We start from the raw sequence: 12,636 nt of genomic DNA on the forward strand, positions 1-12,636 counted from the left end.
TACCAACACCCCTGTTTGCCATGGTTTTCTCTCCACATAGGACCAGCTGCTTTCTGAATAGCAGCTCTCATACAGAGCTACTGGAGATAGGGTAAGAGTCCTAGCCAGCAACTGTCAGGTTCTTAAAAAATGGTCTCATTTCATTCTTAACTATTTTGCCCCTTTAAGCTAAAATCAGTTAACAGACTGTAATTAGTGTTAGGTGAACTTGCCAAAGAGTAAGCCATTAGTGTTTTAATAACCATTGGATAAAGACACCCAAAGTTCCCCCAAAAGCCCATGAAAACCATTTTATTTCAACTTCCCTCAAAGGAAAAAACATATAATCTTGAAGAACACCTGTATTTCTGGGAAAATACATGCTGGATTCTGGTGAAACCCCCTCCCCGGATAATAAGAAAATCAACTCCCACAAAGGGGCATGCATGGAACTGAGGACCAGGGCTAATGGAACTGAGGCCAAATGAACAGTACAGCATGCCTGATGGTCACTGCCGTTCTCTGCGAGTTAGGCATCTCTCAACAAGGTTCTGTAAACAATGGATATTTGCATCTGTCCCTGGCCCAATCCCATATTCTCTTTTTCAATATCTCTTTGTTGGTACAAGGGGGTGGAAGAAGCACACAGCAAACAGTACAAGAGGTATTCATTCTCCTGGAAAGGAAGAGTCCATGCCAGAGGTCCATGGCCAGACTAGCTAGGATCACTGTCATCCCACATCTCCAATTCCTTTTCAGTAAACAGTTCTTGGCAGGTAGGAGCAGGCTTTGTGCCTTGTGAATACTATCAGAGTTGCAATATGAAGGCAGGGGACAAGGAAGAAGGAGGGAGGAAAGAAAAAGTTCTTATGGTTATTGCTGTCACTTAGGGGACTTCCAATGGTGCTTACAGAAATGACATTTTCTGGGTAGTCTTCTGTTACTTCCATGTGGGGTGGAACATGCCATCTGGCTTGAGCAAAGAGACCACACAAATGTTGAAGCTGCACTGTACCACCTCCTTGGGCAGAGGTGACCTTTCGCTGGTTGCAGGGGGAGCCTGCCCAAGGACTTCTGCAAGCACTGCCAGATGTCACATTACCTCTGCACAGCTTCCTGATCTGGCTCCCCATCCGAGCTCTCCTCGTCCACAGGGGTAACTGCTGGCACTGCCTGAAGAGAGACAGGAAGGAAAAGCTCAAGGTGGCAGCTTATTCTGTAATGCCTCTTACTCTAGTAACTGGGCTTGGGGCAGGACTTTCTGCTAACTTTCTTATTTACAGAACTTTTCTAGACTCCTGGGTTATACAGGATTTTCAAATACCTATTTTTCCATTTTTACCTTGCTTAGGTAATACTAATTAGAATTTCTTCCTCTTATTTATCTTCATTCATTCATTTATTAATTAACAAATAGCCAAATGCTTACTGTTACAGGATAAAATGTGAATTTACAGACTTTACAGACATAGACCTTGCCCTCATTTTACAGTCTAGTAGAGGATAGAGACAAGTAAACAATTACAAAATAGCGTGATCAAGTCTTCTAATTAAGGAAGGCATCCTGGAGGAGGTAGCACCTAGCAGGAACCTGAAGGATGCACAGGAGATGGTCAGGCAAAGAGGGACACGAGTTACAGGTTTCCAGGCTGAAGAAAAGAGAAGGCCTGTAGGTGTTTGAGGACCCGAAAATACGGTAGAAGATTGTTTACCTGAAATGTCTAGGACTTGATCTGTTGTTTCATATTAATGTGATTTCCAGACTTTAATTGTCTTAACTCCAGGAAAGCATAGTCAATTATTGAAATTACATTTTAGTACATAAGATACAATTGTGTAGTATCAATTCACTGCTTTAAAATAGTTGTTACTCGCCAAAACACGTGAGTGAAATGAGAACCACCACAGTGCTTGTATCACTGTGACTTTCCCATCTGCATCCTTGCTAGCTACCCATAGCCTGGGTGCCCACATAATCACCATGCCTCAGTCACTAGAACAAAAATCACACTTGAATTATTATAAAAGAACATTTTACAAAATGGATAATCACAAAACAAAACAAAACACTCCCGGAATAATTTTGTTTGAAAGCTCCCAGGGTTCCTGGATCCCTTACCACAGTTCTACAAGGGTGGAGTGAACAGGGTGAGGCAGGAAGTGGCTGTAGATGAGGCAGGAGAGGAACGCTGTGGCCAGTGACAAACGGTCTTGAATAACACACTAAGAAGTTTGAGGAAGAACAGTGGTGAATCACTAAAGGATTTTAAGCAGGGGCATGATGTTATAAAGATTTATATTTGCCAAAGCCAGCTTACTCTAGCTGCAGTGTGGAAAGGGCTGGTGGCAGGGATCAGGGGACATGACTGGAAGCAAGGAAGTCAGTTAGGATGCCATGGTGTTCATCTACGCAATGGATGACAGTGACCTGAGTTAAGGAAAGGAAAGTGGAGAAGGTGTTTCATTCACAGGCACTGGACAGCTGACTTGATATGGCGAATAAGAAAGGGAAGAGTTAAAGATAAAATTCACATCCCTAGCTTGTGTAACCCGGAGAATGACAGTGCCATTCACTGTCACCCAAGAGGAGGAGCAGGTTTCATAGAGTCATGGTAAGTTCATTTGGGACGTGTTGAATTAAAGTTGTGAATACTTGTGGAATAACCAACTAAATCTATCCCGTAGGCAGTCATGTATACGTATGTGTAGAACTCAGAGGAGCCTTCTGGGCTGGAGAATCAGATGGTAACTGAAATTACGGGAGTGGACAAACTCATCCAGAGAGAGTACATCAAAGGACATGGGAATAGGGCCTAGGATAAAACTCTGGGTTTTGCCAACCTCAAGGAACAAGCAGAAAGGAAATGTGAAAAGGAGAGGCGGGGGAAAACACAGAGAATGTGGTGCCACAGACACCAAGAGCAGAAAATATTTCAAGGAAAAAAAGAAGTCAACAGCGATGAATACAGTTGGGACGTCCAAAAAGATAAAAGGTTAAAAATGTCCACTGGATTTATCAACAAGAACTTGTTAGTGACCTTGGCAAAAGCAGTTACAGTAGACACAGTAAGTCACCCCACGTCCCATAAAGCTGACCATGACCCTTCCAAACCTGTCTTGCCCATCTCTGAATGCCTCTGCCACCTAATTTTCCATGTTATTACTGTGGTACTTAATCACATATGATCTTGTACTATTATTCAAATACTTCACATATGTTGATCTTGTCAGTGATGCCAAGGGCTATGATATATAATTCTTTATTACTGAAAGTGTGGCCCATGGACCCATGCCCACAAACTGTTTTGTTACCAATTCATGATAAGGTAAGTACAGAAATCAACAAAAGGCTTTCAGAAACTTTTAGCAATTTAAAAAAATAAATAAAGAGACACTTTTAGCAATTTAACAGAGTAATTTTGTCTGTTGAACTCAATAAAAAATTTAGCCTTGTATTGTATATGTGTTTAAATTTTCATTTTTCTAATGTTTCACTTTTACTGTATTTTACAAGTGATTAACCCATGATGGATTAAAGGAGGGAAAAGGGTCCTCAAAGCAGCACTGCCCTTAAAACATCTCCAAGGGTGATGGATGTATTTACTACCCAATCTTATGGTACTATGAGATTGAATGAATAAATGAATGAATGAATGACCTATGACAGGAAAATAACCAGAAATAAACAGAACCCAAGGGAGAAAAAAAATCTCTGAATGTGACTATCATATGAAGGAGATGTGACTAAGATAACTGACTAGGCTAAAGCTGTGGGAGCAAATCATCAAGTGATCCAGGTTATGCCAAAAATGTGAGGTGTGTTTATCAATGGAAAAAGCGTTAGTGAAAAGGCAATTTTGGAAGCCAGTCTAGAAACCAATTAATTCAAGGACACTTTGGCCTTCTGGCAGGGAAAGGTTGCCTGGGAGAAGGCTCTGAGTTAGGCTGCTACCTGCCCCAAGCTGGCAGGAGTGCAGCTGGACTTAACCAGGGTACCTGTGAGAGCCCATTGAGGAAAAAGCTCTCCAGGAGCGGAGTTCAGTGTAGAAATAACTTGGCTAAGTAAGTAAGTTCGCCAAAAACAAAGTGTGGAAGTCTACTGGCCCGAAGAAAATGGGCTGGAGCATCCTAAGTTTGGAGGAAAAGGAAATTCAGACACGTAGAGTGGCCCTGGGTTCCCAACCCCAGGCTCACAACCTTTTTACCAAAAGCCTCTGAGACAGTGAATTGGGCTCTGTGCGGCTACTCACTGGTGTCATGGTGACAAGCGGAGAGGGTCCCCGTGGGCGCTTCAGCAGCTGCTGGGCATGCAGTTGGATGTTGGCTCCTCCATCTGATGCCCTCCGGCCAAGGGGGCCCATTCCATTCAACAGCTGTAGCGTGGGCGGCTGTAGGAGAGACTGCTCCTGCCAGGAACAGAGTTGGGAGGACGGACCATGACATGAGGGGAAGGCGGGGACAAAGGGGCAAGCCACTTATCTATGGAAATTAAGGGAGCCACGGGTCATGACAGAGACTAAAGGACACTTCTCTCTCACTCGAGCTGCTTTGCAAGATAAATCATCTTTCTCTATAAAGAAACCCTTAAGTCCTAGGGAAGGTGCCTCATAGCCTCTCAAAGGAAGCTCAAGTTTGTTTCTTCTGGAGCCAGCCCTCTCCCATGTCTAGGTACCTTGTACTCAAGTTGCCCGGTTGGTTGCAAATTTTGCATAGGCAACAGGTTGTGCATGAAGTTCACATTAGGGGCCACCTGCAGGAATGGAGCCTGTGGGTTGACTCCAGGGAAGCCAGGTAGGAGCTTCTGCAGATCTTCCATAACTTCCGTGCTGACAGAAAACAGAATGACAGAGAAGTTTAGTTAACATTCTTACTCAAAAGTGCTTACATCCCAAAATTGATGGCATTGCTATGTTCAGTACAACTTATTGTATTTTATTTATTTTCTTCCTGAATTTATGTTTCTCTTTAAGATCCTAAAGCAAAGCAAAAGCCTAAAGTGTGGAATTTAACTCTCTGCTCCTTTACTATTTGGGACGAAGGATTGCTATTCTTTATTGGCCATTCATGTAAAACCAACAGCTCTGAGCCAAGAGGAAATAGTGGCACCAGTCCAGTTCAGGTTTTCAAATCCTGGAGGTGAACACCAAGTTTCTGGAGAACACGGGCCATCCACTAAGATGATGGCTGCCTGAAGTAGCAACTGATTCACCACGGAAAGAATGCAATTACTCTTGTCAGTGCTGACAGGACAGATAAGTACTAGATGTACACGGCTATCTTGCTACAATGGCAGGTTTTACAGCATACTTTAAGACATCTTTCCACTAACAGAGCGACTCAGGGCTCCACCCCTTTAAAGCTATCTCAGTCCGTGGAGCCAGAATGTTCCCCTATTGCCTATTTGATCATAGGCTGAGAAGAAGAGACATAAAACAAGCACATCAGCAGGCATGGGAGTCTTTTTTGGAAATTCACTGGGAGAAAAGAGATATTTATAAGAAAACCAGCTTTGCCCTGAGTTGACCTCTCAGGAGAATTCTTGCCACAACCTTCTCTTCCTACTCAGCGAAGAAAATATCCAGAAAAGAGGTAAGGCTATTTTAATGTTGAGAGTTTTCAACCATGGAACAAAACTGGGACGAGCTGGCCTTCAGTCCATTTTTTCCAGTGTGCAGGCATCAGGGAACATCATGAAAGACTATTTTGGGAAAACACTTTGGGAAACTGTTGTTATTGGATTTTGGATCCTTATTCATTTAAATTTTAATTGTCTACATACATAAATTACATCATATCATTTGTCCACTTGGCCACTGGATTAGATCTCCTCTGGAGATACAATGTAGTAGGAAATGTGCCATGGTAGACACTGAAAGGTGACAATTCTTTGCCCCAGTGTTAGTGAGGGCGGTTGGCCAGATACTCACCGTGGGTCAGCCACACCCACTGTGTGCCTCCTCATTGACAAATAGCGCACCAATGCTTCAGGGGAAGGCTCTTCACCCTCATCACTGTCCAAATTCAGTGTCCCATCCGGCTGAGGTGGAGGGAAACACCATCGAGTTAGAAATCAGAAGGAAGGGAAGCAAGGATATGGCAAAGAAAGTGGTTTCAGCTGACAACTCCCACAGGTTGCTACTTGCCTCCACAATTTGGTTCTCTGGGTTGATCAGCTGCACCTGGGGAACGCTGATGTTCATAGCAGTACCTGCCTGCTCCGCCTGGAAAGCAGTACATACATATACACGCATACCTTTAACACTAGAGAGAAATAATGAGTCTTTTCAAGTAGTCTTGATTGCTAAAGTCTATGTTTCCCTGATTACTAAAGTTTTTGGTTCATCGGCCCTTAGAAGTCACAACAAGGAAGCATCCTGTGGAGAGGATAGCATCGCCTCATGATTTGCTATTTCTTCAAAAAAACAAAAGGCACAACTATTGTTGCTCATCCCTCCTCTCTGTCAAAAAAAGGTTCAGATCTTTGATTGGCCTCTGACAAAGGAAGAGATGACAAATGGGAGGAGACAGAGGTAAGGAAGAGCAAGAAACTCTCTTGACTTAGGGTTAGTGAGCAACAGCTAACCTTTACCCCCCTGGTGTTACTTGTCCTGAACTAGGTCACTGGAGTTATTGCCCACCTGGATATTGACTGGTGCTTGAAAGGCCAGGGCTCGGGGCATGCTAGGAAGTGCTCCGAGACGCAGGGTTTTATGTCTCTTATGTCGATCACACAGCAGGCTGTAGATTGCACTATAGTGATCATAGGCATCTGATCTTAATGACTACCAAGAGAGAAGGGAAAAAAGTACAAAACCCTGGTGAAATGGCATGTTGATGACCAGAACCCTTTCAGTAATAACATTAGCCAAAGCACCTTCTTTCCTTCTTTCCAAGGCCCAGGGAGGGGCAGAGGAAGAAAAACAGGAGGAAAAAAAAGGCCCAAGTTCCCAAGAAGGCGAAAAATGGAAAAAGCAGGTTAGAGGAACTGCTACATCCCACTTTGTTCTCCACTCCTTCGGAGATACCTGCAGTGTCTGTTCTTTGTCCAGTCCCATGTCCTCCATGGCCAGGAGGACATCCTCATTCAGGGGGTCCACCTGTCTTTCTTCCTTTAGTTGTTGGCATTCAGCTATTAACTGTAACATAAAAAGGAGGAAGCTGTCAACCCCCCAATTAACCACATCAATGTGGCACAGCATATATAATGACCAACCTGTTCCATGCCCTCTGGCTTGGGATGTTTTTGGCCTTAGACAAAGTCTAAGGAAGAGAGCCCTGAGTGATCAGCTGTAAACAGACAACTCACTGTTTCCTGAGCTCCCTGGCGTACCTGGGATGGCCACAGTGGTTTAAATAAAAGCATGCTACAGAAGCCACTGAATTGAGCACACTAAGACAAGAGGAAGGCGACATCCCCATGGTAGGTAAGCTGCAGAACTGCAGGCTGTTCTATCTCAAAAGCCAAAAACAGACGATAATTTGGGGACACATGGTAGGGAACCATGATCACTATTCTCCAGCAGTTTAACTGGTTTTACATTCCTTCTTGCTTGCTTCACGTGCTGCTTTAGCGTTACATAATAGTTTGTTCCCGGTGTCCGCCTTTCAGGTTATAGCCTGATTACAATCACATGCAAAGGAGGCTGCAGCAGCTTTCAGGAGTCCCCTGCAGCAGCGGTTCCCAGCTCACCCTGTCAAAGTTGGGATCGGCGTCCCCTAGCTTCATCCACTTGTGCTTGCAGATCTGCTCCATGGAGAGGCGCTTATTGGGGTCTAACACCAACATATGGCGGATCAAATGCTCACATTCTGCAATGGACAAACAGCCTGCCTTCAGTCTCTGGTGAGGGGAGGCACCAGGGGAGTAGAGGAACCAGAGGCAAAGCCAGCAGGGAGGCTATCCAACTCCCTGCTTCCAGTTTTGTCTCTCTTGCTCTTTGATCCTTACCTATTCTGTTGCTTATGCCACCAGAAGGGGCTAAGCAAAGGCAGAGAGAGGTGGAGAAAAAGAAACTCAAGGTGGTAGTCTGGTTATTGCCTTCACCAAAAGGCTCACCAGAAAAGGTCTGGGGATAATCCACGGATTTCATTTATTTATATTATGTATATGGCCCCATTTAACACAAGTAATGAAGAGTAGAATGGCCTCTAAAGAGATTCAGTATCTTACAAGGTTCTCAAAATATTCAGTTCTATCCTCCTAAATGTACCACCACGTGCATACTAATGCTTTTGGCTTAGGAGTGCAATACCCTTCTTCAAAACTCAGGGAACTTGAATTTCTGATGGCACAAGGTGTGTGGGGAGAGAGCCACAGGCTACTTCTCTCCTATGCCCTGGGATTCAGCTAGCCTTATTTATCATTTTATTCTCAATGTTATTTAAATAGTCATAGGTATTTAAAACTAGGCTGTGAGCTACAGATATTCAGATCAATAGAGATTTTTCTCTGGGAGCTCGTATTACAGATTACATTGCAGAAAGAACAATGGATTCAAAATCAAGAAACCTATATTCTGATTTCAAAACCACCCTCTATTTCTAAGTTTTCTCATCTATAAAATGTGGGTACTGAGGGTGATGAGAGTAATAGTTTTGATGAAGGCAGTGATGATGATACCAAAACAGCAGTATTGATGCATCTTCTGAGCATTTTACAATTATTATTTCCTCATTTAATCTACACAGCAATCCTAGGAGGAATGTACTATCATTGTTCCCATTTTAGGAATAGCAAAAACTAGGCACAGGGAGGTAAAGAAACTTGTCCAAGGTCACATGGCTATTAAGTCAAACCAGACAGCCTGACTCTGCACCTGGTTCTCTTAACCACAATGCTACCCTGCCCCTGTGGTGCAGAGTTGTTGGGGGATCCAAATCCCCCAACACTAATTCAACATTGAACCATTAATTCTATATCTTTATCCAAGCCACCATTTCTGACTTACACCCTGCAAAAGTCTCCTACCCGGTCTTTCTGCTTCCGTTCTTGCTCCATTACAATCTGTTTTCTATAGAGAGGCGAAAGGAATTTTTCCAAAGCATACATTTGGGCATATCACCACTTTGCCTATAACTCTCCAATCTCTTCCCATAACCCTCAGAATGAAATCCAAAGTCCTGGGCCTACAAGGCTCCTACTTCTCTCTCTCTCTCTCTTTTTTTTTTTTTTTTTTTTGAGACAGAGTCTCACTCTGTCACCCAGGCTGTGGAGTGCAGTGGTGCGATCTCGGCTCACTGCAACCTCTGCCTCCTGGGTTCACGTGATTCTCCTGCCTCCATGTAATTCTCCTGCCTCAGCTTCTCCAGCAGCTGGGATTACAGGCCTGTGCCACCACGCCCGGCTAATTTTTGTATCTCTAGTAGAGGCGAGGTTTCACCATGTTGAACACGCTGGTCTCGAACTCCTGACCTCAAGTGATCCGCCCACCTCAGCCTCCCAAAGTGCTGGGATTACAGGCGTGAGCCACCGCGCTTGGCCCCCTACTTCCCTCTCTGACCTGGTTTCCTGCCACTATGCACATTTCTAGTTTTTGCACGTTTAACACACTCTCATCCAATGGCCTTTACATGTGTTTTTTTGTTTGTTTGTTTTTTTCCTTTAGCTGAAGTAACCACTCCTCAGGTCTTCATATGATTGGCTCCTTGTCATTCAGGTAAGAGTTTAAACGTCACTTCCTCAGAAAGCTCTTCTTTAACCATCTACTCTAAGATGGGCCTCCAGTCACTCTCTATTACATCACATTCATTTTCTTCACACAAATGATTTCTTTGGGAAACCATCTTGTTTATGTATTTACTTATTGTCTGACTCCTCCACTGCAATGCAAGGCCCGTGTCTTTCCTTCTGGTGTACCCAGTATCAACTCTCCAGTACCTAAAATGGTTATTATATCTAGCCACTTAGGAGCTGCATAAATATCTACTGAATATGTAAATAAACATTTGTTGAGTATTTAATCAAATGAGATTATAATTGTGAAAATTTTTTTAAAATAAAATTTTCTATAGGTTTTTAAATTTTCTGCTTCTATTTAATCACAACCGTCCTGAAAACAAAACTGGTCAGTGAAAATAACAACAGCAGTAAGACATTATTACAAAAAACTACTTTTGATATACTAAGCACTGTGCTTACCAACTTTATTACATTTAACCTTCACAACAACCTTAACTTAAAGACTATAATTAGCTCCACTTATAAATGAAGAAGAAACAAGATTTTGAAAGTTAACATATTCAACATGGCGAAGAAATGGTAAAGTTGGGACTTCTATGCTGTGCTCTTGACTACCCTATTATACATCTCCACATGGAAATAAATTGATTTACTTTTCTAGGGTGAATTCAACTCTTCAAATTCTATACCATCTGGCAGACACCATTCTATATTACTGTTTTGAAAAGAATACTACAAGTAACTAAGATAAATTACTCTTAATTTTTAATTTACTCTAACTTCAAAAGATAATACAACAAAGTTCCTATATCAAAATGATTTCTTACATCAGGCATCAATTTGTTGTTGCTTTACAATTAAAACTATATTCAAATGCAGTGTACATCTCAAAGACTTCTACATTCCTATAGAATAAAGTAAATGCCATCTACAACATTATGCTTTATTAAAATTATGTTTCCAGAGTAGTAAGGCTAGAGCCACAACTGTAGCAGTACCTGTATAGATTATAAATGTCATTGACACACATGTTTATGGTTTGCAGTTACTTAAGAGGACAAAAGTGTTCTTAATTTAGGAAGTTATTAAAGACCCCTGTGTAGGGAGAAGGCTAGGACTAAATTGTTGTTAAGGCCTCTAGATGGCACTCTCCTGTTTTCCTTTGGTCTCCACACACAATTTAGTGCATAAGATGACCAAAGCTGAATGGTGTTCAGTTACAGGCTTGCTTTAAAGCAGATTTTTTCCAAGGCAATTTCCTTAAAAGCAAACAACAATAACAACAACAACACACACACACACAAACAAACCAAAAACACTACCATAATAATTCCTAATTAGAAGATATATCTAGTTCAATTTCAGGATCTTGAAACCTCTATTCGGTCATCCTTAACCATTATTTGGCCTCAGATGCCTTGAAAATTCTCCAAAAAAAAATGCACAAGAATTTATACACAAAACCTGGCAAGTAACTTTAGACTACTCAAGGATGTCCTATGAAGCTTGCATAGATCTCCCAGACCCCGGTGTCTACAGGCCCCAGATTAAGAACCAAAACAATTCTTGGAATTGGTTACAGTGTCAAGGGCAAGAGCTTTTTAATCTTGACTATCCTACATAATATCGAACGTGCCAAGGAACAGAAATTTAACATTTTTCATATGTGGCGCAGATGGAAAATACGACAAAATGCAGAAAGCTAGAGTATCATCATCAACTCATATTTCCTAAGTGTCATGTAGTTCATGAAATTAAATTCAGATGAGATTTGAAGACACCATTCTACATAAAACATGGAAACAGGGTGAAAACGAGGGGAATAGATGCTCTCAAACCTAAGAACACAATCACTCACAGGACATTCAATTTACAAGCGTGGAAAGACGGAGCCCTCACGTTAAACAAAACATCAACTTTTCCAGATGCCAATAAGTACTCTATTTTATTGTCTAAAACGGCCCTATTGGCCAGGCATGGTGGCTCACGTCTGTAATCCTAGAACTTTGGGAAGCTGAGGTGGGCAGATTACTTGAGGTTAGGAATTCGAGACCAGCCTGGCCAACATGGCAAAATGCTGTTTCTACTAAAAATACAAAAATTAGCTGGGTGTGGTGGTACACACTTGTAATCTCAGCTACTCGGGAGGCTGAGGTAGGAGAATGACGTGAACCTGGGAGGCGGAGCTTGCAGTGAGCCCAGATCGCACCACTGCACTCCAGCCTAGGTGACAGTGCGAGACTCTGTCTCTCAAAAAAATAAATAAATTAAATAAATAAATAAATAATAAATAAAAAATAAAAGGGCCCCATTATTTGCTTCCACCCAAAAGGCAGGGCCTCTGATGCTAAATGAAACTGAACCACTTTGGGCAATGTCAGAACACGCTCCTCTGCTTGTGTGTGCCAGAGAAGCAGCCTCCCTTCAGAGCTGCTTTCATCTGCTCCATGCAAGACGCCAAGCAGTCTCCGCAGTGAGAGTCACTGTGGGCCCATGAAACCTGATCTGCCAACAGAACGTTAACTAGAGGATGTTCAGCACAGGCCTTGCCCTGCTGCGCTGCCAGGCATTTGGATGACTTTGTGGGGAGAGAGCTGCTGTACGGGCAGGGTCCTAAAATGAGAATTAAGTTGACATTGCCAGTGTGAGTCCATATCTGTGAAAGCAACATTTTTCTTTCTTTTTTTTTTTTGTCCTTGATAATAGACAAATTTCTCTAAGTGGTTACCACAAACCAAAACAATTCTTAGGAAATAAGTCTTCTCCATAAGCCGTGTGGATTTGACTGAAAATATTAATGTCCCTTTGGCATACTGAGAGAGCAAAAATGAGTGAAAGATACATAGAAAAGACTAAAAAAAACACGGAAAAAGAGAATGAAAGACTAATAGAGCAATTCATTCAACAATATTATTTAATAATTACTAACATTTATTGACCATTTACATGACAGGCAAAGTGCTAAACCCTTTAAGTTA

General features: G+C 42.3%; 1 protein-coding gene across 11 annotated transcripts in view; it reads right to left on the reverse strand.

Annotated features, from left to right (window-relative positions):
* Nucleotides 1-12,636, reverse strand: part of SIK3 (SIK family kinase 3) — a 269,595-nt gene that overhangs the window by 30,205 nt on the left and 226,754 nt on the right. For 9 of the 11 annotated variants that reach the window (XM_058446635.1, XM_032167482.2, XM_032167479.2 and 6 more), the window contains 8 exons: nt 7,670-7,788; nt 7,005-7,115; nt 6,618-6,761; nt 6,123-6,200; nt 5,907-6,016; nt 4,652-4,805; nt 4,230-4,385; nt 1,082-1,152 (listed from right to left, as the gene is read on the reverse strand). In XM_058446635.1, coding sequence (XP_058302618.1) covers nt 1,082-1,152; nt 4,230-4,385; nt 4,652-4,805; nt 5,907-6,016; nt 6,123-6,200; nt 6,618-6,761; nt 7,005-7,115; nt 7,670-7,788 — 943 coding nt within the window. The remainder of the gene's footprint in view (nt 1-1,081; nt 1,153-4,229; nt 4,386-4,651; nt 4,806-5,906; nt 6,017-6,122; nt 6,201-6,617; nt 6,762-7,004; nt 7,116-7,669; nt 7,789-12,636) is intronic. The other 2 variants (XM_032167483.2, XM_032167481.2) reach the window with 1 other exon arrangement.

Source organism: Hylobates moloch, unplaced genomic scaffold (assembly GCF_009828535.3).
Source record: "Hylobates moloch isolate HMO894 unplaced genomic scaffold, HMol_V3 SCAFFOLD_11, whole genome shotgun sequence".
Classification (NCBI taxonomy): domain Eukaryota; kingdom Metazoa; phylum Chordata; class Mammalia; order Primates; family Hylobatidae; genus Hylobates; species Hylobates moloch.